Source organism: Stegodyphus dumicola, chromosome 3 (assembly GCF_044657685.1).
Source record: "Stegodyphus dumicola isolate Sdum_Otavi_A_Nest chromosome 3, ASM4465768v1".
Taxonomy (NCBI): Eukaryota; Metazoa; Arthropoda; class Arachnida; order Araneae; family Eresidae; genus Stegodyphus; species Stegodyphus dumicola.
In genome coordinates this window covers 270,875,689-270,900,742 of record NC_140770.1, presented here as the reverse complement: position 1 = coordinate 270,900,742, position 25,054 = coordinate 270,875,689, and the positions used below count along the sequence as shown (strand labels likewise).

The 25,054-nt window shown below is 33.0% G+C and overlaps 2 protein-coding genes across 3 annotated transcripts in view; one reads left to right on the top strand and one right to left on the bottom strand.

Moving 5' to 3' along the window:
* The window catches only part of LOC146998342 (uncharacterized), a 255,903-nt gene that overhangs the window by 140,179 nt on the left and 90,670 nt on the right, over nucleotides 1–25,054 (top strand). The window lies entirely within an intron of this gene.
* The window catches only part of LOC118191220 (endothelin-converting enzyme 1-like), a 121,257-nt gene that overhangs the window by 33,676 nt on the left and 62,527 nt on the right, over nucleotides 1–25,054 (bottom strand). For both annotated transcript variants that reach the window (XM_085814140.1, XM_085814139.1), the window contains exons 11-13: nucleotides 13,528–13,626; nucleotides 8,337–8,414; nucleotides 8,125–8,246 (exon numbers count right to left, since the gene is read on the bottom strand). In XM_085814140.1, the coding sequence (XP_085670266.1) occupies nucleotides 8,125–8,246; nucleotides 8,337–8,414; nucleotides 13,528–13,626 (299 nt within the window). The remainder of the gene's footprint in view (nucleotides 1–8,124; nucleotides 8,247–8,336; nucleotides 8,415–13,527; nucleotides 13,627–25,054) is intronic.

Sequence of the window (25,054 nt, the reverse complement as noted above, 5' to 3'; positions counted from 1 at the left end):
CTTTGGCGACCGGCTACGGGCCTTCGGACAACTGTCTGTGCCGGAATTGGAATTGTTTCCATAAACGTGAAATTACAGAATGATGAACGCTGAAGAAAAGAACAACATCTGTGATCGATTGCCCTGCTTCAATGCGCTCCTCACCACGCCAGCGCTCAGGATCTTCCATTCGTCTTCTGGAAGTCATTGAAACACGTATGTCTTAAAAAAATGTGCAAAAGTTTTAAACACCTTCTATCAGCACTTACAATCAACTTCTCTAACCCTTCATAAAGCTGGCTTCTGTTACCTAACATATTTGCATACTTTCATCTACCTCTGCAGCGAATTGCATCCACTTCAATTCTGATTGGCTTCCGGAAATTAGCATTTTCTTCTCCGTGCTTAACTTTTGGAAGTGATTGCGCATGTATTAATATTATTAGTAAATATACATATGAAAAGATAAATGAAAAAATATCGTCAAAATCTAAATATTGTAAATTACTGCTGTAGAAAATTAATCATTATGGTATAAATGGAAATATTTTGAAGAAAATGAATCATTATGGAATAAATGGAAATATTTTGAAGAAAATGAATTATTATGGAATAAATGGAAATATTTTGAAGAAAATGAATCATTATGGAATAAATGGAAATATTTTGAAGAAAATGTATCTTTACGGAATAAATGGAAATATTTTGAAAATTAATCATTATGGAATAAATGGTAATACTCGTTTTCATAAAATTAATCCAAATTAAAATTTCAACTGATTCGCCATATGCATCACTCTTGAGTGTATGGTTCGCAAATCATTATTTTTCAGCCTGATTGGTTTTAACTAGCAATTAGTAATATATTCGTAAGCGTATGCTTCTCTACTAACTTTCATCCTATTCTAAATTTCCATGAAACGGGTGCAATGTCTTTGCTCGTTGAAATCTGATAACTTTCATAATGAAACATGCGCTAATTAATGATTTCTCATTTGCAATTAGTATTACGGCAAAATTCACCGTACGAAATTTCCAACTATTGAATAATATAACGAGATGACATATGCGATACAAATTCTTGCATCTCATATGCTGTAGTCTGTTGTTACTTTAAAATATGCACTTTAAACGATTGCGGAACCTTCTACCCCATTTGTGACCGTAACTCATGCCAGACAGAAATAGTAGAAGGAGGGGAAAAATTTAACGAGTGTGTTTCTTTCCATAATGCATGGTGGTCTGCTATTCTTAATTTACTAAAAAAATGAAAATACCTCTTATTATGTTTAATGTTGTTTTTGATTTGCTGAAAAACAGGACGGTCGAGCATTTTCTGGGTGGCACCTCAAGTGTTTGTCGACTTCAGAGAGGATGTCCACAAGACTCTGTTCCAAGCTTTAGATTATTATTATGAATGATCTCTTACAGAAACTTTCTGATCTCTTCAGTTGTGAAGTCATTGCCTTTGCAGATAATTTATTGATTTGTATTCAAGGAAAAGAAATGCAAAAAGCTTTTCATCTCGCCCAAGATGTTTGAGATTTCATTTATCACTGGTCAATAGATTTTAAGTTAAACTTTAACCATGCAAAATCCAGGACCATGTTTATTGATAGAAAAAATACTACTCATGAAGGATATCAATTGTTTTTAAATGACAATCCCCATGGGAGAGTGAATGAAATTAAATATTTAGGTGTTTTGTTGGACAGAAAATTAAACTGGGAAAAGCATATTTCCTACATTTCTAAGAAATGTGAGAGACTTCAGCGTGGGTTGAATCGAATTGCATGTAATAGTTTTGGTGTTAAATCGAATGCTATCACAATTATTTATAAACAAATCTTTGTACCCTTTATTTCATATGGATGTAGAGCTTGGAGATTGTCTCTAAAAAGAAAATTAATTCTAAACACCTGCTTCGAGTTCAAGGACGAATTTTACTGCGAGTTACATGGGGTTATCAACTTATTAGTTTTACAATGCTGTTTTCTCTCTTGGCCACCGCTAGATTTGTTTATTCTGACTTTTATAGATTACAAGAATAGTCTTGCAAACTGCTCCAGTTCTCATTTTGATCGTTTTTCCACATCCTGCTTAAAACAACCAGTACAGATTCTGGATAGTATGGACACTGATGTAAATTCATTCTCACTTGTATTGTATACGGATGGTAGCAGGATTGATGATAAAGTTTTTTTTGCTTATGTTATTTTTGAAGATGATATTGAAATTGAGTGCTACCAATTTCGCATTAGCAATGAATGTACTGTATATATTTCTGAGCTTCTGTGTATTAATTTTGAAATTAAGTGGATAATTAGCCAGGATGGACGTGGTTTCAGCTATTTAATCTGTACGGATTCTCTCTCTTCCCTGGAGTCCCTTAAAATACCTCTTTATGTAATGATATTATTGTTAATATACAGCAGTCTCTCGGAGATCTGGAGCAGAAGGATATTCAGTGTTTTCTACATTTGTCCGTGGTCATTCGGGTAATTATGAGAGTTGATTGGCTTGCTAAGAATGCAACTAAAATGATATTAATGATGATGTAAATATTCCAAAATCTTATTTCAAAAAAAACATTCAAAGCTAAAATGATTGCGCAGTGGAACTGTGATTATATTTCTTCTGATGAGGGATCTGTTACAAAAACATTCTTCCCAACTATTTTTGAAAGACTGAAAAGTGAGGACTTGCCGCTCAATTTTAAAATTACACAATTTTTGTCTGGACATGGTAAGTTTAATATTTATCTTGAACGGTTTAAGCTGACGTCTTCCAATTTGTGTTATTGCAATCTTACCGTCCAGCAAAGTGTTTCCCACCTGCGTTTTGACCGCCCATTGCTCGATAAAGCAAGAAATCTATTGAAATGCAGATTAAAATTAATTGGCCACCAAAATGTTATGATTTTGTATCTTCAGCTTTGGTTTACAGAGCTTTCGACCATTTTGTTGATTTTTATTTTAAATATTGTAAATGATTTCTTTACACATTTTTATACTTTTGTATTTACTTTTTTTTTGTTTGTTTTTTCTTTGTGTATGATTTTATTGTATTATTGAAAATTGATGTTATTACTTACAATTTTGCCTTTTTTACTTACGATCTGCAAGTCTCGTGTGATACTTCGTGGTGCACGAGGATTTCTTTTCTTTAAAATAAACTAGCAGGTCGTTGCTTCTCTCTATTGTAAATGTTCTTTATTACATGAAAAGAAATTTAGATTACTCTATAGCAGGGGATTTTGTACTCAATTTTACATTAATCATATAGCGTAATACCCATCCTGCACATAACCCTTGATTCACAGTCAGTTGTATAGCCTGCACATAATGCTTAACATTCACTTGTCCTATCTGCACATAACGCACATATACATAAAAAGGAATTTAGATTACTCTTTAGCAAGCGATTTTGATCGAAATTTTAAATTCATCATATAGCGTAATACCCATTCTGCACATATCGCTTGGGTAACAGTCACTTGTAACTCTCATGCAGCACATAACGCTTGTGTAAATGCCATGCTTCTAGTGATAAGTGTTTCTGCACTTCAGGAGTTCGGCCTGATTTCTTTATACCATCTAGCAGTTTGCAATTATGTTAGCGTTTTTCCATGCTATCTTATCGAATGTAAAGTTCAAATGACAGAAACATTGACGATTTCTTAATATTTGCTAGCTGTTATAAGCTATCAGTTTTCATGTATAATTAAGCAAGGTGATATTTAGGTTACGTATGTCGTAAAATCACTTTTAAAAATATTACCCGATTTAATAGTACATAGCATTTATAAATTTTTGCATCGTTTTAAAAGCTGTTTAATTAACGTTTAAAATATAAAGGTTTTTCTTTTTAAATATTCGATCTGATAGTATTTCTTCTGGTCTGCATCGTGGTTTCAGTGATAGAAGGGCTTTTCGTAAAATTTCCAGGGTATTGATTTCCATTTCTCTTCAACTAACGTCGTGATGGGTTTCCACTTAGAAAGATCTACTTTGAAGAGACTAAAGTCAGAATTTAAAATTGGTCTCGGCTACTGTCAAATACAGCAGAACTAGTAAATATAGTTAAGGTTATTTGTAGCTGTATTGTAGCGAAAATCGTTCCTTCTCCGAAACGCAGCAAAGACAGGTTGCCTAAAAATTAGTTTTGTTTAAGTTCCGCTTCTGTTAATTTGTTTCTTTTATGAATTTTCTACGTTGTCTAGAATGTTTCAGCTCGTTCATCAGATGCATACGTTACCGGCACAGTATGAAAGACTGGCATTATGTAGAATGCCTAGGCATTGTATTGTATAAAATGCCGGACGTTTCTAGGCAAAGTATGAAATATGAGAATTATTACATACTGCCCCTAGGCATTTTATATAATACCTAGGCATTCTATAGAATGACAAATGCTCTATGGAATTAAAGTATTAAAAAAGGTTATGATAAGGTTATTATTTAAAAGACGTTCATTCCTCAAAAATATAAATATTTTTTTAAAAAATTACTGAAAGCGGGCCATTGAAAAACTGTTATTCGAAATATGTAAAAAAATGGTGAGATGATCTTGATACAACATAATAAGTTTGTAATTTCTATCTGGCTGAAACTGGAAATCGCAATTCAAATGGCAATAGAATACTCAATCGATAACAATTCACAAAAAATCAATATTTTCTCAGATAGTCAATCAGCAATACTAGCTCTACAAAATCCCAAACACGCATCTGAAATAATTCAAGATATTTTTAACAAAATTATCCAAATATCCTTAAATATCACGAAAAATTTATTGGATAAAGGCTCACGTCGGACTTCTTAGTTACGAAGAAGCCAAATCAGCTAATACTAACAATAATATCCCTTTAAGAAAACTCTCCTGGCCGAAATCATATCTTAAGAAATATCTACATAAAATCAGACTTCAAATGTGGGAAGAAGAATGGACAACAATAAATAAAGGAAGACAATTACATCAAATAGCACCTTATGTAAATAATACTGTACAATGGTCAATGGTTATATAAACCGCTTTTTAACTGGACATGGTCCATTTCCCACATACTTCTTCAGCATAAACATCCCAAACTCATAGCGATGTGTATGTGGGAATAAAGGTGATCCAGTCATTATATTACTCAATGTCCATTAACAAAGTCAACTCATATTAAATTGCCTAATTCAAATATCAGTGCATTCCTTCGTTTTTCAATTAACATCAAACATTTAAAAAATAAAATAGAAAATACAATCAAATATCTATCTTCAATAGGCAAAGATTTATGTGAGCACTTAACGTAATTAATGTCAAAATTCAATTTGAAGCTGCAATTCATCTAAAATTCTTATTATCTAATTATCTTCAAAACAAATCCTTGCAATAATAATGATATAGTAAAAAAGGGAAAAGAAGAGAAAGAAGGTACGTATTCATATAATAAACTTTATATCAAGGAACTATTATGAACTGTTATAAATTACGACTGTTGGCCTACTATTATTATACCTATTATAACTTCTATAATTATATCTAATAGATATGATATCAATCAAAATGTCAATATACTATTTTAAATAATATTGTACTATTTTAAATACTAACTTTAAAAATAAACCGAAGTGTAGTGGGACTATACCTACATTACTTATAGTAAACATTGGGTGTCCCACTACACTTCCACCTGAACCTGAACCTGAAACTGGAAATCACCAAGATCTACCTGACAACGGAAATTAAATTGGGAAAAAATCATAAGTTTCACATCAATGCCCTGTTCCCTGTTTAATACAATTTTTGTTTTTTTCTGGCAGGGCTCACAAAGGTGGCTGTATACTTCAATATCATTACGTGTAACCTTTTTTGCATTTAGTTGAAAATTCCTTCAACATTCTGTTACGTCGTCCTTGCGCAGAACTCAAATAAGTTTTCATGATATACGGAAAATAACTCAGCGTCCGTCACGTAGTACTGTACGTAGTGACGCTATCCTTAACAGGGTAAACGAATAAATATACTTTTGTTTTTCACAAACATCACATCCTAGGAATTCATCAACCAGTAGTCCTGTAATTCCTTTTTAGTGTAGTCATTTTGGCTTTTTTGCGTCATTTCTAATTTCTGGTAAGTAGTTTCGGAGATGTATTTCATGCTTTGCCGGTTTGTCATTTAGCATTCTATAGAATGCCTAGGAAAAAATGTGTGAAATATGAATCGTTTCATACATTGCCGTCTAGTTTTAGATATGCTACCCAATTCCTAGGCATTCTATAGAATGCCGGATTTCAAACTTTGCCGGTACCATTTTTAAGTGCTTACTCATTGAGTTCGAATAGTAATGTCTTGAGTTCAAACTTGAGTACTTATTTCTTCATTTTTAAGATCACATCATCTAAGCGACAATATAAAGAATTAGCATAAGCGCTGGGATAGTTGTGTCAGTGAGAAGGCATTTGCTTTGAGAACGGCCTCACAAGATATTTTCGGAAAAACGCCAGCTGTCTTATTTCTGAACAAAAAGCTAATTACCCCTTTGAATAAACTATTTTTTCAACAGAAGGCTCTTGAATTTAAAATGGTAGATATTCAAATGTTAGTAAACTATGCCATCCATAATTCGGATATTACAAGAAAAAAAGCAAAAGGGCCTTTCATAATTGAAAGAATTAGGCAGTTAGTAATATATTTAAGGAAGCAAGATGGAGAAGAGATGGCTGCTAGTAATCATTAGTTAAAAAGTATTATGAGCGTGTTCATGCGCCTGTTATAAGATATTTTGCGGGAAACCGATCCTGACCCGATAGTAGTGCCAACAAAGAAATGCATAGAAATTTTGTCTACAACGAAAGTTCATATCACGGGTAAAAAAAACTGGTACTACAAATAATGGAGCGAAGAAAACCGAAGGATTGAAGCAACAAGAGGAAACGAGTTCTAGCAGGAAAAGGGACTAGAATCAAGAACAAGTAAAGTTCCAAAAAAGAAACGTAGAGTATGACGTTACAATAGATCCAGCTAGCTAAACCGATACAGAACCAGTGCCAGCTAAAGGGTCAACAAAAACGATCCAGGTTCCAAGACTATATGTCAGTTTCTAAAAGGCAAACTTTACGTCGGAGACGGAGAACGGAGGATGATTCATCGCGAAAGAAGAAATTGTACAAGAACTAGGATACGGCTAACCAACAGATGGCAGAGTGGCAGACAACAACAGTTCCAACGGGGATCCTGGAAACCAAACCTCGACAGGACAGTTTCACTATGCGAAGACCTGCCAACTGGATGACCGATGACCAATGAAGCAAAAGCGTAAGTGAAATAAAATTTTTTTAAAGTATTCATAATTGGGTTCATATTTGAAAAAGTGTAACAGTTGCTATTAGTCTAAGTTTGCCACAAGAGAGATCTTTTCACTTTTATTATATAGCAAGAAGGTTTTAATTTAATTATATATCTACTGCATTGACTTTACATTTAGTCTAAGAGTAGATATTCTGATTTTAGTACAAAAGAATGATTTTGCAGAATGTTTGGAGACACTATAGAAGAAAAAAGAATTAAAACTTTTCAGATTAATATATTACGTCAAAAGGGGCATTTTTACGTTTCGGGTATTACATTATTAAATATGTTCTTCGCAGTTGAACCATAAAATTCAATTCAACAGAATATCGCAAAATAATTTAAAAATAGCGTATCTGTAGAATTTCCGATACACAGAAGATAAAAATAGAGATAATTTTTTTTTCCCGCACAGTGTTGTCATTACTCACTTCGAAATCGTTGAGTTTTTTAATAAAAGATTCGTTAAAGTTTTACAAAATTTGAAATAGATAACAACACAAATTCGAAATTCAAAATTCGGGCTTCCAAGTGCCCATTTTCGGTTTGAGGACTACGTTATTTAAAATTCGATGACTCTACGTACCGTTGTTTTTTCATAGTGCGAGAAACATTCATGCAGATTCTTCATTATTTATTTTGTTTAAATACAATACGTGGCTATAATATTTGGTGGCAGCAATTTGAAAAGTGAATTAACCAGAAAATAAAATGACGCAAAATGCCGTTTTGAGACTAACAGTCCTTTGGGTCTAATGCCCCTTTGGGCTAAAAATACACCAGTATTAAAAGATAAAATATTACATTTCTTCTGAACCAGCTTCCCGTTGACTAAAGGTTTTGTTAATCCATTCCTGAAACACGGTTTTTCTCCACTTCTTTCTCTTTAGATTGTTATTAAAGAAATTTTCATTATTATACGTCACCTGCAAAAAAAGTAGTATGTATTGAAATTAACTTTAAATTGTAGAGGTAAATCTGCTGGAAAGTTTATTGATATAAATCGATGTACTCACTTTACTGTACATATCCGATAAAAATGTATCATTCAAAAATTGCTTCGGGAAACCAATTCGCAACTTCGTGCCATTAACCTAAAAGATATAAATAAACTAACAGTCTTTATATGAAATATATGCTTTGATGAGTAGTAAAAATCTAATTTGTAACTGCAGAGGCTGTTCTCAAATTTTTAGACGACTCGCTATCTTACCGCTGCTGGACATTTGCTTTTGAAAAATTCGTCTGCTTGGAAATTTTCGTTTTATTTGCAGCTATATTTCTGAACGTGTAAAGTACCATGTGCTACTTGCCAGTTTTGGTTTCATCCAAAATGGCGCTTTTAAAGAAGCAATGGGCGGAAGGTTATGTTTGTGCTCTTTCCGAAGAAATTTATTCATATTTAGTTATTAACCCTTTGTTGCATCATGTCCATTCTAATAGACAAAAGTTTAAATTTGTTTATTCTTCTGTAAACGTCTTAATAAATTCCATTCCTGTGTTGATTCATTCTATAATATTAGAACTTTCAACTGTCGATCCTAGATGGCTGTATAGCATCACCAAGTAAAGCATTGCTATTTGGAAAATGGTTGCTACTTCTGTTTCCAAGTTAGTACAATTTCTCATAGTAAACATTATATAATATTGCTTACATTTTCTTGTACTGCCCTGCTTTATTCATAATTAGCAATTTTAGACATTTTATTTTAAATGTCAGTTTTACTGTGGAGTGGGTAGATAAAGATCTACCGGAAAGAATGAATGGAAACTCAAATGTTCTGCTTATCAAGCAAAACACCAATGGAAATGTTTATGTTTGGAAAGGAATTTCTAGAACATTTGACATTTGAATCCAATAGGTACAGGTTACAAAATCGCAGAAAAATGAATTCAATCACAATCTACGAAATTAAGGAATTTTGGTGGACCTGTATGTACATGTCGGTTGTAAATTTACCATTTAGAAGATGGTAATGATCACTGCAAACAAGGCAGGAAATGGTTTCAAATTCAATGACCGTAAATCGTTGGGAAGAGATTTGTATGCATTTACGTATATGCATGCTGTCCACTGTAGTAACAAACTGTTAAGGAATTTTGGTGGACCTGTATGTACATGTCGGTTGTAAATTTACCATTTAGAAGATGGTAATGATCACTGCAAACAAGGCAGGAAATGGTTTCAAATTCAATGACCGTAAATCGTTGGGAAGAGATTTGTATGCATTTACGTATATGCATGCTGTCCACTGTAGTAACAAACTGTAGCAATTATTTAAAACGAAATTGGAATAAAATTAATTTTTCTATTATTGCTAAGGTTGTTATTTTAAGTAAAAAAATACAAACATTTTCATTTAACTTCTCTAGATTATTTGTACGCAACAAAGGGTTAAAAAATGATATATCATTTTTTAATATCATCACTGCATCACTTATTAATTTCATTTATCAGAACGGTTTGATCATTTTGTTTTTAATAAGAAAGGCTCTCGAATTTAACTCTCAAAATCCTACATAATAAGCTTTTTAAGTTTTACTTACTCGTTAGGCGTACCCCAAAAAATAAAAAAGATAAAAATGAAAGGAAATAGTTAATTGAAAAATTTTGAAAGAGCTTAAGACAGTTTCACTATCTGGTGCAATATATGTATATCTGAGAATCACTGACTTAATGCGCGCAGTTATTGAACTGATGGAAGCACTTTAATGAAAGAAAAAAAAATTACAAGCCAAAAAAGTCTGAAAGGTTTCAGATTTTAAATTGCGTCCAAAGGGGCTTTTTTTTTAAAGTTTTGTGCGTTACCTTTATTTATTAAATATCATGTTCTTTGTAATTAAACCATAAAATTCAGTTCAGTAGCAATGTTACAAAATAATTTTAAAATGAGCATATCTTTAGAATTCCCGATGCACAGTCCCGGGCGTGTAATGGCAGACAGCACATTCAGTTGATCAATGTTAAACCAATTTCGCATACTGCGCATGCCCATAAGAGAATTTGGCTCGATTAACGACTATGACGCAATTTTAAAAGAAGATAACTACGGTATATGATTGCTATTCTGTTATCTGGGCGTGAATAGTTTGGAGTTTTAAAACTTAGGTTAAACCTTTGTTAGGTTGTAAGTTGCTTCATTAATTAGAGTGTAAATATCGATTGTAAACTACGCAAATATTTGTTTAAGAAGGATTACCAAAATAGGAAACATTATAAGATACATTAGTTGAATGTTTGTTGATTATACTTCTGAGGAATAATAGGAACTGAGTATTTACCATTATTCTTTTAAGAAATTAAGAAATAAATCCAGTTTGAATTATTGAATTAAAGTTAAAGAAATTATTATAAATAACTGATATTAAATATAATGTTTATGAACAAAATAAACCAAAATGAAATAAAACAGATTAACCACAAACAAATTTCCTTAGTATTATTGTTGTAAACAGTCGATAAGACCTACATGAAAACGAAGAAACCCTTCCTTGTTTTAACGTTTTCGATTGTCATATCATCATATCACAGAAAGTTGCCTGTCGCCTAGCTATGCACCCCCCCCCCGAAAAAAAAAAAAAAAAAAAAAAAAAAAACTAGGAAAGGTTTTAAACATAAAACCATATCTTCCTTTCGCAAACTGCACCCAGTTTCGAAAAATGTTGCTATTTTTCATTATTTTTTTTTTTTAATTACTAAATTATTTGAAAAATGCAGTTGTATCCAAAGCGAACTTTTAGGCATGAGCCAAAAGTTTAAAGCCTGCATTTCCAAATGACTTGTTATTTGCGAAAAAAGCTAAAAAAACACAATTTTTTGTTAAAAGGCAGTATTTCGTTAACTTCTTATAATTTTACTTTTAGATTTTCAGTAAAAAAAGTTGAATATATTGTTACGAATTTTATACATATACCGATGATTTTTGTGAAATTAAATGTAAAATTGTTGTATTTCCTTTGTATAATGTAACAGGAAAATCTAAAGAACGGAAGATAGCCGGAAAAGTAAGAATAACAGGGGCAAGTGTATTTAACATTGAGCAAATGGCTGTCTTTTTAACGTGGCGAGATATCGTGAAGATGGCGATACCGCTCAACGGTTTTGGCGTCTGATTTTACAATATGGCGACATTTTTGTCCGCTCCCTGTATCATCGTAAGAGGTATTGTAATTAAATAACTGTAATTGATTTAATTTGTAACTGTAATTGTAGCCAGCCCTCATATGAGTCCCAGTAATTTCGGGAAGCAGAAAATACTAGAAATATCTCGGTGGCCGGGTGAAAATTATATGAGGTCGGAGAGAGAATCTGCTGTCAGTTAGTTGTATTGTTGTGAGGTTTTAATTCAGAGAGACTTCGCACTATTGAAATTTCGGAATAAAATTTCATTGTGTTAGTTTGAGAAATATTATCGTAATACCATACGTGCCATGCGCAAAATATAAATGTATATATTTCGTTATTTATAAAATACGCTCTTAGGAAGAATGAAATATTTATTTTCCGATTTAAAATATTATTATGGAAATAGGGCGATATAAAATTACAGTTAAGAAAATCAATCAAAATTTAAGAAATATATTATTAATACTATTATTTTTATTATTACCTTATTAGGCTAAAGGGCGTTAGCCCTTTACCGTTTCGACAGCGCAAGCGATAAAGTCGCCGATAATGGTACAACTGATGCCAAACGGATATATCATCGCTGGTAACATTTTACGCCTCATTTGCAAATAATGTCACAGCCATTTCTGATCATTCAATACTAGCATACAATTACATGGAATTACATGGAATTTTGACCATCTTGTAAAATTTTATGCCCTAAGGCCATTCACGGTAATTAAATGAATCAGAATGCAATCACACCGCTCATCCAAAGGCGAAAATATGGAAAAGGTAAAGTCAAGGGTTTAATTCATCAATTCTAATGAGAATGCGCTAGCGAAGTAAAGCACTGCGGTTTTACATAATTTCTGAGTAAGCTATTCGTACGAATTGAAATAATTCTTGCATTTAAACTTGTATTCCAAATTAAAATTTAACTTAAAATTAATGTAGATAATTACTGAGAGAATTAGATTTTTGTTACGTAGTTTACGCAAGATAAGATCACTTAGGGTCACGTGATGTGAACTGGCGAATCAGTTTGTTGAACCATGAAAGCATAATAAATTCTTAAATTACTGCCTTTTTACAAATTTATTGTATTTATTTATTGGCTTTTTACAAAATTTTAAACGCTATTAAAATGTTTATGCCTTCAAAATAAAAAATTCTTAGAACTAACATTTGTTAACATTTTTTTTTTTTTGTGTATACTGTATTTGTCACCAATAAAGTCTGCTTGGAGAGATTTACGTCGGCGACACGGATAAGTACCAAAACTTTAAATGACCATTTCACTTTTCAAATTGTTGTCACGAAATATTATCCACCTGTGTTGTATTTAAGGAAATTAAATAATGAAGAATCTGCATAAATGCATGTATGTTTCTCGCATTGTGATGAAAAGCGGTACCTACAGCTATCAAATTTTGAATAACGTAATCCTGCACCAAATATGGGCATCTAGAAGCCCTAACTTGGAATTTGCTTTATTAACGATTTCATATTTTGTAACACTTTAACGAATTTTTTATTAACAAACTCAGCGATTTTATAACGAGCAGTGGCAACACTATACGGAAAAAAGGAACATTTTTTTATCTCCAGAGCGGGAGTCCGTGTATCGGAAAATCTAAAGATATGCTAATTTTAAAATTATTTTTTGATATTGTTGTTGAACTGAATTTACGGTTTAAGTGCAACGAACATGATATTAAATAAATAAAGGCAACACATAAAACGTTAAAAATGCCCCTTTCGTCGTAATATAAAATCTGAAACCTTTAAGATTTTTTTAAAATTATTATTATTATTATTATTATTATTGGAAAACAAACGTTTCAACTTGGTTTATTGAAAATGTCAAATTTCTAAATTTACTGGAAATAAGTCTATGGAGGTATGAAAAGAAGGGAAATTTGCTTTATTACATTACAAATGCATAAAATAGCAACCCACAACAACTTAGCATATAGAGCTGAGGAAATGATTATTTTGGAACCTCATATTTCCTTATCAGAAACATTTCAACAAAAACATTATGTTACGAAATGTGTAATTTTATACAGCATAATGAAAGTAAAACATATTAGGACCTTCTTCACAGAGTATGTGCTGGATTCCTCATCTATCCAGTCAGTTTCATATATCCTATTTATATATTCCTTTTCCATGTAAGTAGCTATCACTAGAACCTGAAAGAAAAGATAAAAAGTTTTACTCAAACACATTGATTACAGCAAAGTTAACAATAACTGTACAGTAAGAGTAGAATACTCTTCAGATTTTATTTACTTTGTAAAAATGTCGAATAAAATGGTCTTAAATGGGCAAACAAATCTGAAAATAATTCACTTTTAAATTTTAAACTCTTACTTATTTTTCAAATAAAGTTTTAACGCAAATATAAATGCAAAACAACAAGATGTCACTTGAAGCAGGTGGTCACGGTGATAATGAGGATGATGACTACGATTTCATTGATATGTGTGTATGGTGTGTGTGTGTAACAGGTAGCATTTCGTTCTAAACGTATGACCACACTGGTGAGAACTACTAACACGCAATCAGTTCATGGCCATAGGTTCCTAACAACAAAAGAAAAAATAAATAAATAAAAATAAAAAAATCTGAAAGCTTTCAGATTTTATATTATGCCTAAAGGGGCGTTTTATTAGCGTTTTGTGTGTTACCTTTACTTATACAATATCATGTTCTTCGCACTTAAACTATAAAATTCAATTCAATAGCAATAGCGCAAAACTACTTATATAAACAGCATAGCTTTAGAATTTCTGGTACAGAGTCTCGCGCGCCTCGCTTTGAAATCTTCGAGATTCTTAATCAAAAACTCATAAAAGCTTTACAAAATGTGAAATAGATAATAAAACAAATTCGAGATTCCAAATTTGGGCTTCCAGATGCCCATATTCGAGTGCGGGACTACGTTACTCAAAATTGGATGTCTCTAGGTGCCGTTGTTTTTCCGCAGTGCGAGAAACATATATACATTCATTATTTAATTTCTTTAACTATAATACTGGCTCTAATATTTGGTGGTAACAATTTGAAAAGTTTATAGTGAACCAATGCAAAATGCCAAAACGAAATTAATACCCTTTCTGGGCTAACTCCCTTTGGAACTAGAAAACTAAATTTAAATATTAGGGAATAGTGGGTATGTATTATAGCTGCTCAAGGATGCAAGGAGTAATACGCATAGTATAGTTACTCCGATCAGATTATAGCAAAAATGAAATGTCGTCATTTAGAAAATGATATTATGTTCAGATTGCAAAATGTAAAGTTTTTCCTCTCCCCATCTCCGGGTTTTGGAGGACGTAAATAACAAATTTTGAATCGAAAACCTCTGGGAAGAAGAAAGCGGTAAAAGTAGGAGGCAGACTGAGAGAAAATCAAATTCGGTATTAAAAATTGTCATATTTCGGGCTTAGAGTTCATGATCAGGTTAAAATGTCGTATTAGGTCAGAAATAGTTTTAAAGGTTTATATAAATTTCAATGAATAAATTGCAAAATTAATTTTGAATAGCTGCCGGTATCCTACTATTTCTGACAGTTAATCTAAATTCGCTTGCTGGAGCAAACGATCGGGGCCTGATAGAAGAGACACATTTTGAATTTCTTTTAATTTTATGTTTATCAATTCCAAACGTAACCTCCGAATATTGTTTTAAAATATCATAACTGCCTGGAAAAGGAGGAAAATAGTTTGTAGTCTTAGGATATTGAAATTCCTCATACATTATTAATCAAGAGGTTTGAAATTACCTGCTTTAAGATTGTAGTTATATCTAATTTTGTTGAGATTATGATAATTATCGGATCTTTAATTGGATTGTATCCTAATCCATATGATTCTTACATAACGCTAAAGACACAGATACTTGCATAATGCTTCAGCCAGTTACAATATTCAAATAGGCGAATTGAAATTTAAACTGTCAAATTAACCTTTAAATGCATGCATTTTTATTTTTGAAGTCAAAAATAAGTTAAAATTGATATCAAACAAAATAGGAAAAATACTAAAAAACTTTAAAATAAGTTTTCATTCCAACTTTTGCAAAAATATTAACTCTGACAAAAAATACATGCAAATGTGTAATAACAATTTTATGTAATAATACATACTGTTGCGTGCGTACGGGTTCGCATTAAATTGAATGCCCAAGTCCGATGAAATGTGAATAAAACTTATTCTTATCACAACAAATAAAAACAAAATGCTTAAATTTCCTTACAGATATTCGTACAATATACCAATATCTTACATTAGTTATATTTTAAACTACTAAAACGTTTAACAGAACTTAATTCAAACCAGCGAAAGCTAATCTGATTTCACAGCGAACTCGCTATAGTAAACAAAATCAGTTTTCTAAACAGCTCATAAAACAACTGAACTAAGATGTTTTCCTACAGCCTTTTATAAGCTTTTTAAATGCACGAGAAGTTCTCAATTTTTCTGGATATTAAAAGAGTACAATTACGAGATATCTATTATTAAGAATATGAGATTCGCGTTCTCCTGTATTTAATTTTTCCGGGGTAGCTTACTCTTCAAATAAGTCTCATGCCGCATTGCACGGGGATATAAAACAATTTTAAATACAAATTCTACTAAACATAGCTAAACTAAATAAATACAGAAACCGTAATATCTTTATAAATTTGCTGAATCAATTTTAAAGCTTTGGATACATTAAAATAAACATCATCAAAATAACATAATATACATCAAAATAACAAAAAACACCAAATCAAAAATTCGTAAAATGCAAATGATGTCCACACCCTACATATCGACTCATAATAATTACACCGTTAATAGTGCCACCACACAAACTTTCAAAATTAAATTGTAAACAGTAGGTATCCAGTTATTTACATTGCGCAGTAAGCTAAAATTCGTGTTTTGATTTGATTTCCACGACTAAATACACTGACTACTAATAAGTATTTGGACACCTATGCAAATGACGATATCTGCGGTCCTAAGGTACGTCACGGACTCCGCCGGTGTATATCGTATAGGAAACAGCATCGGCTTTAGTCGCATGCAAGATGCCTCGCAGTTCGGAGCTCTCTGATTTCGAGAAAGGTATAATTATCGGGTATCACAAATGTGGCCGATCCTTAAGGGACATATCTAGAGATCAGAAGTACCCAAAATCGACAGTGGTCTATGTGATTAAGAAGGGGACGGTGAGCGGTGATTGTCGGAATATGCCCCGAGTCGGCAGACCAGCGGAACTGGGAGACAGAGACCGACGAGTGCTGTCCAGAGAAATTCGGAAGAACCGCACCCAACCGATGGCCCTCATCCGCGAGGAGCTTCAACAGGCATCCGGGAGTATTGTTTCAACGAATACCATCCGTAAGGAAGCACATCTGCTTGGTTTTCATGGTCGTGCTGCTGCCCATAAGCCTTTGATCACAAAGTCCAACCGCGCTGCTCGGTTACTGGGGTGAAAAGCACATCGAAATTGGAGCGTAGATCAGTGGAAACGGGTTCTTTGGAGTAACGAATCAAGGTTCAGCCTTTACCGTTCGGATGGCAGGGTCTGGGTCTGGCGTCTACCTGGAGAACGTCTCTTGCCAGAATGCATTGTACCAACAGTCAAGACGGAGGTGGAATTCCGGTCTGGGGGTGTTTCTCCTGGTATGGGCTGGGACCCTTGGTCTCCATTCATGGTAAGCTCAACTCCGATGCCTACTGCACTATTTTGGATGGCAATGTGCTTCCTACGCTGTGGCAGTTTTACGGGTTGGACCCCTGTTACTTTCAGGACGACAATGCCAGTTGTCATGTTTCGACGTTAACCAAGGCTTCATATGGTGCCAATGGAGTTCATCGAATAGACTGGCTTGCCCAGAGTCCAGACCTGAACTCTATCGAGAACCTCTGGGACGAGTTGCATCGCCGAATTCAGGGGTGCACTACCCGTGCAAAATCGGTGAAGGAACTTCTATGTCTTCTTCAAGCCGAGTGGAAGAAAATACCACTAGCTGTCATACAAAGACTTGTGGAAAGTATGCCCCGGAGGGTCCACGCTGTAATTACCTCTCGTGGAGGCTCTAGCAACTATTGATTTTGAATAAAGTCAGTTTTTCTTTTCTATCACAGGTGTCCAAATACTTATTGGTAGTAGTGTATGAGTATGTTGGTATGTAGTCAGTGTGCATTAACGACTTTCGAGCTTTAGCGGTAACGTAAGATATAAAACCTGATTCTTATAGCAGACAATTTACGTTTGAATTTGTATTAGAAAAGCGAAGAAAGCATTTTTGAAGTTAAATATATTTTTCACTGAGTCGGTCCAACTTTTTGTATCACCGTCTAGCGGCTGAGCTAAAACTGGTACTTTGGTTCGTTATTCTGTTGAAAAGTCTCTGTATATGGTCAGATTTCGTGGTTGTCTTTATGTGTAATGTGAGATTGAGCGAGTTTCGGCCAGCAGCGGCCGAACGATAAAGTCGATGAACACTGGTAGTTCAGTCCGTGGTTCGAATCGCGCGAACGGGCTGGCTGCATGGGCTAGAAAGTCATCCACAAAGGCGTCCCTTCCTTTACACTGATAGCTCGTAAGGCTTTGCTATATAACATATATCAAACCTAGGTGCAAAGTGAGCCAGTTTCTTTAGAAAGGCCTCAATGAAGGCATCCCTCCACATAACACACATAGACCTCGTGAGTGACCTAGTTAATTTTTGGATTACGCTATGGCACGCTGTATCATGATATCATTGTCGTTTCGATTATTATACAAATTAAAATTATTGCATGTTATCATGCAATAATGATACACAAGTTAAAATTATTGCAAGTTAATTATTGCATGTTAAAGACGTCACATGATATTATACAAGTTAAAATCATTACAAGTTAATTTATTGTTAACTATTACATGTTGAAATCATACAAATTTGAGGATTATGTAAGCACTTTTAAATTACACAGGTACATTACTAATGAGTGTAAAAACTGAAACATTGAAAAATATGCATAGCTGTTACGATTTTTTTTAAATCTTTAACATTTTTTCTAATGATGTATCTATCTAATTCTTATAATTTTAATGTCTAAATTTCAGTTGATAGGAAAATGGGCTCTTAGTTATAATTAATCTAACGCCAGTCGACAGTAGAACAGGCTTTACGGAGCCGACTAACATGGGGTTTATTAAAAGTAACACACTCAATATTAAAAAGCAATTTTTCTATTACTTATTTAATTTGATAATGAATGATATAGCAAGAAAACATAATCGCGTGTGGGCAGTTTTTTCCATGAACAATTCAGTTTTAATGGGCTTCAGTGGCGAGCATTGCCATTACTCCTTAATAAAATGCTAACAAATTATGTAGACACCCTCTTTTGATACTCCACTTTCTTTTGTTTGTTCTACGATCGATTTTGTATTTGAAATCTGATTCTAACACAAGATTAACTCCTAGATGATAAATAAGGTTTCGAAAAGCTGTATATTATAAAACTTATATGAAACAATATCTACTTTATGAAGCATAAAAGAAAATATGAAGGTGAAATAGCGTATGTTCCTTTTCGACAGCCCACTACAGTGATTATTTTTCAGGAAAATAATGCACCGTGCCATTGCTCCCGAATTGTATCGGAATGAATGGATGAACACTCCACAGATCTATACATGCTTTCGTAGCCATCAAGGTAACCTGACCTGAATCCGATTGAGCACATCCAGGATGCAGTTGCGAGAGAGTGCGCGATTCGAGAAGGTTCGAGTTCAAGAGGCAGAACTGTACATTTTTCTTATCTTCTGTTTCAAACAAATATAATGACTCTGGAACCCTACTAATCAATTCAAATTTTTGTCAGTTTTTAATTATAATTGCAGAGTTGTTTTTGATTGCACTTAACCGTACAGTAACCGCACAGTAAAGTATTAAGAAAACGATAAAAACGTTAATTATTTTTCAGAAGAGCACGAATAAGAGTTTTATTCTAGGATGCTTCTGTATTTAAAAAATCGTTAAAAACATTCATTCTTTTTCATAAGAGCACGAATAAGAGTTTTATTCTCACCAGTATAGAAATAAATAAGGCCACTGAACACTGGTACTTCAACCCTGGCTCGAATCCTGGAGAAATGGTTGGTTGTCGATACAAACAATAGTTCTATGCCTTTACTAATGTCACGAAGCTCCAGATATAAATATAGAATTTGTTTGTATTTTTAAAAGGAATTTTACTTTCATGAAGAAATTTTGTTACATTGTATTTCATGGGATGAATATGCATTGTGTAAATTCTTCCGTCATGTGTTTTTGTAAAATTGACCAACTCGCAAATAATTTCGTTGTTGCCAAATCAGGAAAGGAAAACTTTTGGCACTTCAGGATAATATGTGTACGTATTATGCCTTGATTTAAATTTAATGTAATATAACATTAGCGTGTTATTTATTGTACCTTGAAACAAAAAAATTGCCAACAGTAGCTACATATTTAAAACGCTGACATCAGCGCCATCGTTTCGACATAGAATGATTTCACATGCAATCGCGTGCTTTCTTCAAACCCAGAAGATGACCTTAGATAATAATATATTTAATGTTTCGCAGTGCTATTTTAATTTCATATTTTGTAAAATTTACAGATTTTTTTTTTATTAATAATTCTTGATTAGAGCGAGCAGTGGCAACACTTTTCGAAATAAAGCAAAGTTTTATCTCCAGCGCACGAGATTTTTGCTACTGGGGAAAATGAGAAGAAACTGTATTTCGGTTGATTAAAGTTATACGAAGATGAGAATGGTCGAAATGGCTTCCGACGAATTTTTAGAATCCCGGGGTACTTATCTGGAAACTCAACTCCCCGCCGTCCCGGAGGAGATGATGCCACAATCAATCAAACGCGCGCTGACTTTTATCGTACAGATATCATAGAGTTACTGTATTTTGGAGGGGGCTCAAGAAAGTGGGGGCCCAAAGCTTGTGTAGCTTATACGTAAATCCGGCCCTGCAGACCTAAAATACGTATTTTATTTAGTACTTATTATTGCAGTATTTCCAAAAACATTTTCTTCAAAAAACTGGATATATTAGGGTATTAACTTCGAGTTATTACTACTTAATGCCATACTATTCAAACGTATTAGATTTACTTAATTTTACTTTTATAAATCTTGTTTATTTACATTAAAATATTTAACCGCAAACAAACGCTTAACAAAACTTTATTTCTACATATTTAATCTACGTTTTATTCCCAGATAAAATAGCAAATTTACAGAAAGTGGGTTATATTTTTAGCCCAAAAGTTAGTCACGGAAGTGATATTAGTCTCGAAATGACATTTTGCATAGAATGGTACAATCAATGGTACAATCAAAATGGTACAATCAATGTATCAAAAAATGGTACAATCAATGCATTGTACCATTTTTCAGATTGTTGCCACCCAATATTATCGCCCTGTATTACATTTAAAAAAGTAAAATAATGAAAAATATGCATGAATGTATGTATTATTCCAGCATTGTGTGAAATGAACGGTACTTAGAGCCACCCAATTTTAAATAATGTAGTTCTTCACCCGAACATGGGACCCTGCAGCTCCGAATTTCAAATTTGTTTTATTATGTATTTCATATTTTGTAAAACATTTTTGAATAAAAAAATCTGAGTGATTTCAAAGCGAGCCATGACAACATTGTGCGGAATAAAACATTTTTATTTTCATTGCGTGCAGACTGTCTATCAGAAAGTGTAAAGATATGATGTTTTTAAATATTTTGTGATTTTGCTGTTGAATCGAATTTTATTTAATAATAAAAAGACTAGACGTTTTGTAAAGCCGTCTTAGTGGAAATGATTATTGATATGATGAACTGAGAAAAATTTGAAAACTCTAGAGTAGCAATTAACGCTGCATTGAGAATTCTAAACGTATGCACATACGCCACTTGTAATTTTTTTTTTTTTTTTTTTTTTTTGTTAATTTGGCTGATGAGTTGTGTATGGCGTAAGTGCGAAGAAAATGTTGTTTAATAATAAACCAAAAAAAAAAAAAAAATGGGTTAATGGGAGTGAGTGTAACAGCAGTCTGGTAGACTGTGAGTTCGGCGAGAACGTAAAAAACTTTAAGAAACCTTTTGGGCGATCGCTAAAATCTGAAAACGTTCAAGATTTTTTATTACATTTATTCCATTATTTTACATTTATGCATAGAATAGCAAGTCAAAGTAAATTCTTACGTAAAATCCTGTGTTTGAATATTCCACTTGATTTCATCTTTGCTATTCACATATAACACTTAAATAGTAACAGTTTTTCTGCGCAGACAGGTTTTTAATGAACTTTGCTAAGTCTACGTAAGGTCCATAAGTATACAGAGAAGACAGAAACTACAATTTTCAGACGTCTTTTAAGTGAGCGTTTTTAAAAAAGCGACAATTTTTGAAATTAATAAAACGCGATCCTTAAGATGTATATCAATCTGAAAAAATACTTTGAATTAGTTTTTTTGTGGGAAAACTTGAAACAAAATTATACCGTAAGTAATAACAGGCCCTATGGTCGTCAAAACGAAGCCTCTCGTTATATTAAACAAACCCCATGCAGTCAAAACTATCTCAGAAGGTCTTTCATTTTCATCCCGAATTAAATATGCCGTTTCACATCCCGATTGCGCATTAACAACAATTAAAGAAAGATTTGAAATTTTCTCCTTAAGAGCTTCACCTGCAATCGCAAAGTTCGACGCAGTGTGGCTGATGGTAAAAAACACCAGTAAAGAAAATATTATAGTATAAGGTCCAGTATTCACGAAAATTGCTACGTCATGAATAGAAAGATCTAGAGCATACAAAAACCCACAAATAGACACTAAACACAAGAGAAAAGTATGGAGAGACAGAATAGCATTAGCCTCATTGACACACTGTGTAAGGTCATTGAATAACTGCATGTGGCATTTTAACAATTCTATGTTACACAGTTCTCCAAAGTCTTGCTCTATGTTTTTAATACAGTTTTTAATTATTTTTCTTAGAACGATATGAACGTTGCAGCATATTAAAAGACAAGCTGCATACATAAAATACTCAAACGTCTTTGAAATAATATAAAAAGGGATGTAGGAAAGCAGTAAATAATATTTCACTTTTTGGAAATAATTAAGATCTAAAGCATCTTTGACGAAGTCAAACCAGTACAAATACCACATTAAAGAGAAAAACAGGGGAAATACGCAACCAAGCACAACTGTAATGAAAACGTGACAATATTTGCAGTAAGGAACAACAGGATGACTTTCCCGATTACATTTTTGATAGCAGTCTTGCAGCTGTTCTATAAATGACAATATTTTGTCTTGATAAAATATCATATGAAATCGAATTAACAGTGAGCACAGTGTCACAAAACTATACATTACGTGTCTGTATATATAGAAAGACATTCGATCAAAGTATTCATATAAGTTTGGAAGGACCACTGAATATATTGTTGAAATGAAGGCTATGAAATTAACATAGATAATAAAAGCTCTTTTACATTTAAGATACCATGAAGGCTCAGAGCTGTAATTTTTAAATAAGTTTATTCCGAAAATTGTCACCAGTTTAAAAGTAGGCTGAAAACACTTTAACACTTCATCCGATGGTATATTCTATCAGTTAGCGAAAGGCCTTAAACTTCTAACAAAACCCTGCAACGCTTTTTATTGCTTAAACATACACACACGTGTATTCGTTATTTGTTGTATGCAGGTTTATCGAAAGCAGGCAGAAAACATGAATGCATCCTACATGCGATGTTAAAACTAATTTCGTAGTTCACTTGCATGCATACTTCGAGACTTCAATTACTTCGTAGAATACATAGCTAATATACGAAATGAATTCAATGAATGTACTGAGACATAATCGTTATCTAACGCTTCTACTAAATAACGATATATAATCGCTTTACTAAAACCATATCATAAACTAGAAATACGTTGGAGAAATCAAACATACTATATTTCAGAAAAGAATGAGAATCCGTTACGAAATTAGAAACACATCAACAAAACCATCTATACTGCTCTCTCTCGTGTTGCAAGCAAAAGAGAATGGTTGGAAATAAAAGAGGGAGTGAAAGTAATGTATCTCGTTAAATAAACGAAAGCGGGAAGAAGCAAGAAGAAGAAAAAATGGAAAAAACGCTTAATCGTCAAAACACAATTTTGTTTATGGCGGTGTGTCATTAATATTCATAGGTCTCTCTTTTATTCGAAGTGATAATTAAAACAATTTTCCATCATATTATAAATATTTAAATATTGATCGTTTTGTTGTCTGAGCTGTGTATTAACTTAATGTTATTAAAAAAACTTGACAGTGTGAAAATAGCAGAAAAAGAACAATCGAAATTTTTATTCAATTCGTTCTGGTTTTCTTAATCATGTATCACCACTTAAGTAGTGAATGTTTTTTAAGTAGCATAAACGTTACTAAGAAAGTAATATTGTAGAGTCATTAGGATAATTGGAAGCAGAAAAGATGAAAAATATGCAACCGCCTTCGCCGGGAATCTAACCACGGACCTTTGGAATACCGGCCCAGCGTGCTACCGTTACACCACGAAGGTACGCTAGGGAAGTGGGAGAAATACCTTATAATATCATTCAAAAAAAATAGAGAGAATGGAGATATCTTTTCTTCGTATGTGTTGCACAAAGAAAAGGAGAATTTAGTTGAGTCTAAACCACTACTGATCATGTGTCTCTTCGAATTTATAAAAACACAACATGGGGATTTCTTGCTTTCCATCTGTCTTTAAAGTCATAAATATGTTTCAAAACTCAAGCGCTGACTAAGTCTGAAAGATTTTTTCATCTGACTCGATCGAAGTATTTGCAACTTCAAAACTCTAACGAGTGAAATGAAAATGTGGCATTACGATTGCAACACAAAATTAATGGAACTCATTTAAGAGAAGAAAATGCGCTTTCGAAATAATGAATCTAAAGATGTTGTGCGAGAAATTTATCTGCACCCAATTTCCGTCAAAAGATTATGTTCGTCAATAAAATATCTTCGAGCATTCAAAGGAAATAGCAATAATAAGGAAATAACATTTAAAGGAACTGAATTTTAAAGTGAGGGATCAGAGCGTTCTAGAGGGAAGAACAGTTACAGTTTTTTATTCAAAATTTCCCAAGATATACGTGAATTTGTATATTGGCATGTTTTGAAATTTGGCATATTTGTTGAAAGCGATAAAACATTAAATGTGGTTTATGCTTTTTTAAAACTATTTGAAAAGAGGAAGGATGTGAATTTTATACCGCTCATGCAGAATGTAAAAAGGTAGGAACGAGGTGCCTTTTTTTCTGCTCCGGCATAATGGAAGGGAAAGGAAAATAGGTTGCCATATATTATTAAGAAGTTCGCCAAGTGAATTATTCTTGGCGCAAAATGAAAAAATTCCGATAAGATAAACTTTTTAATTTCTCAGTAAATTTCGCACCACATTTTACAAAATTTATTATCTCGGCGTAATGTGAGAGGTAAAATCGAAATATGGAAAAAAAATTTTATGTTATTAAAAAAAAATCCGATTTTGTTTCTTCA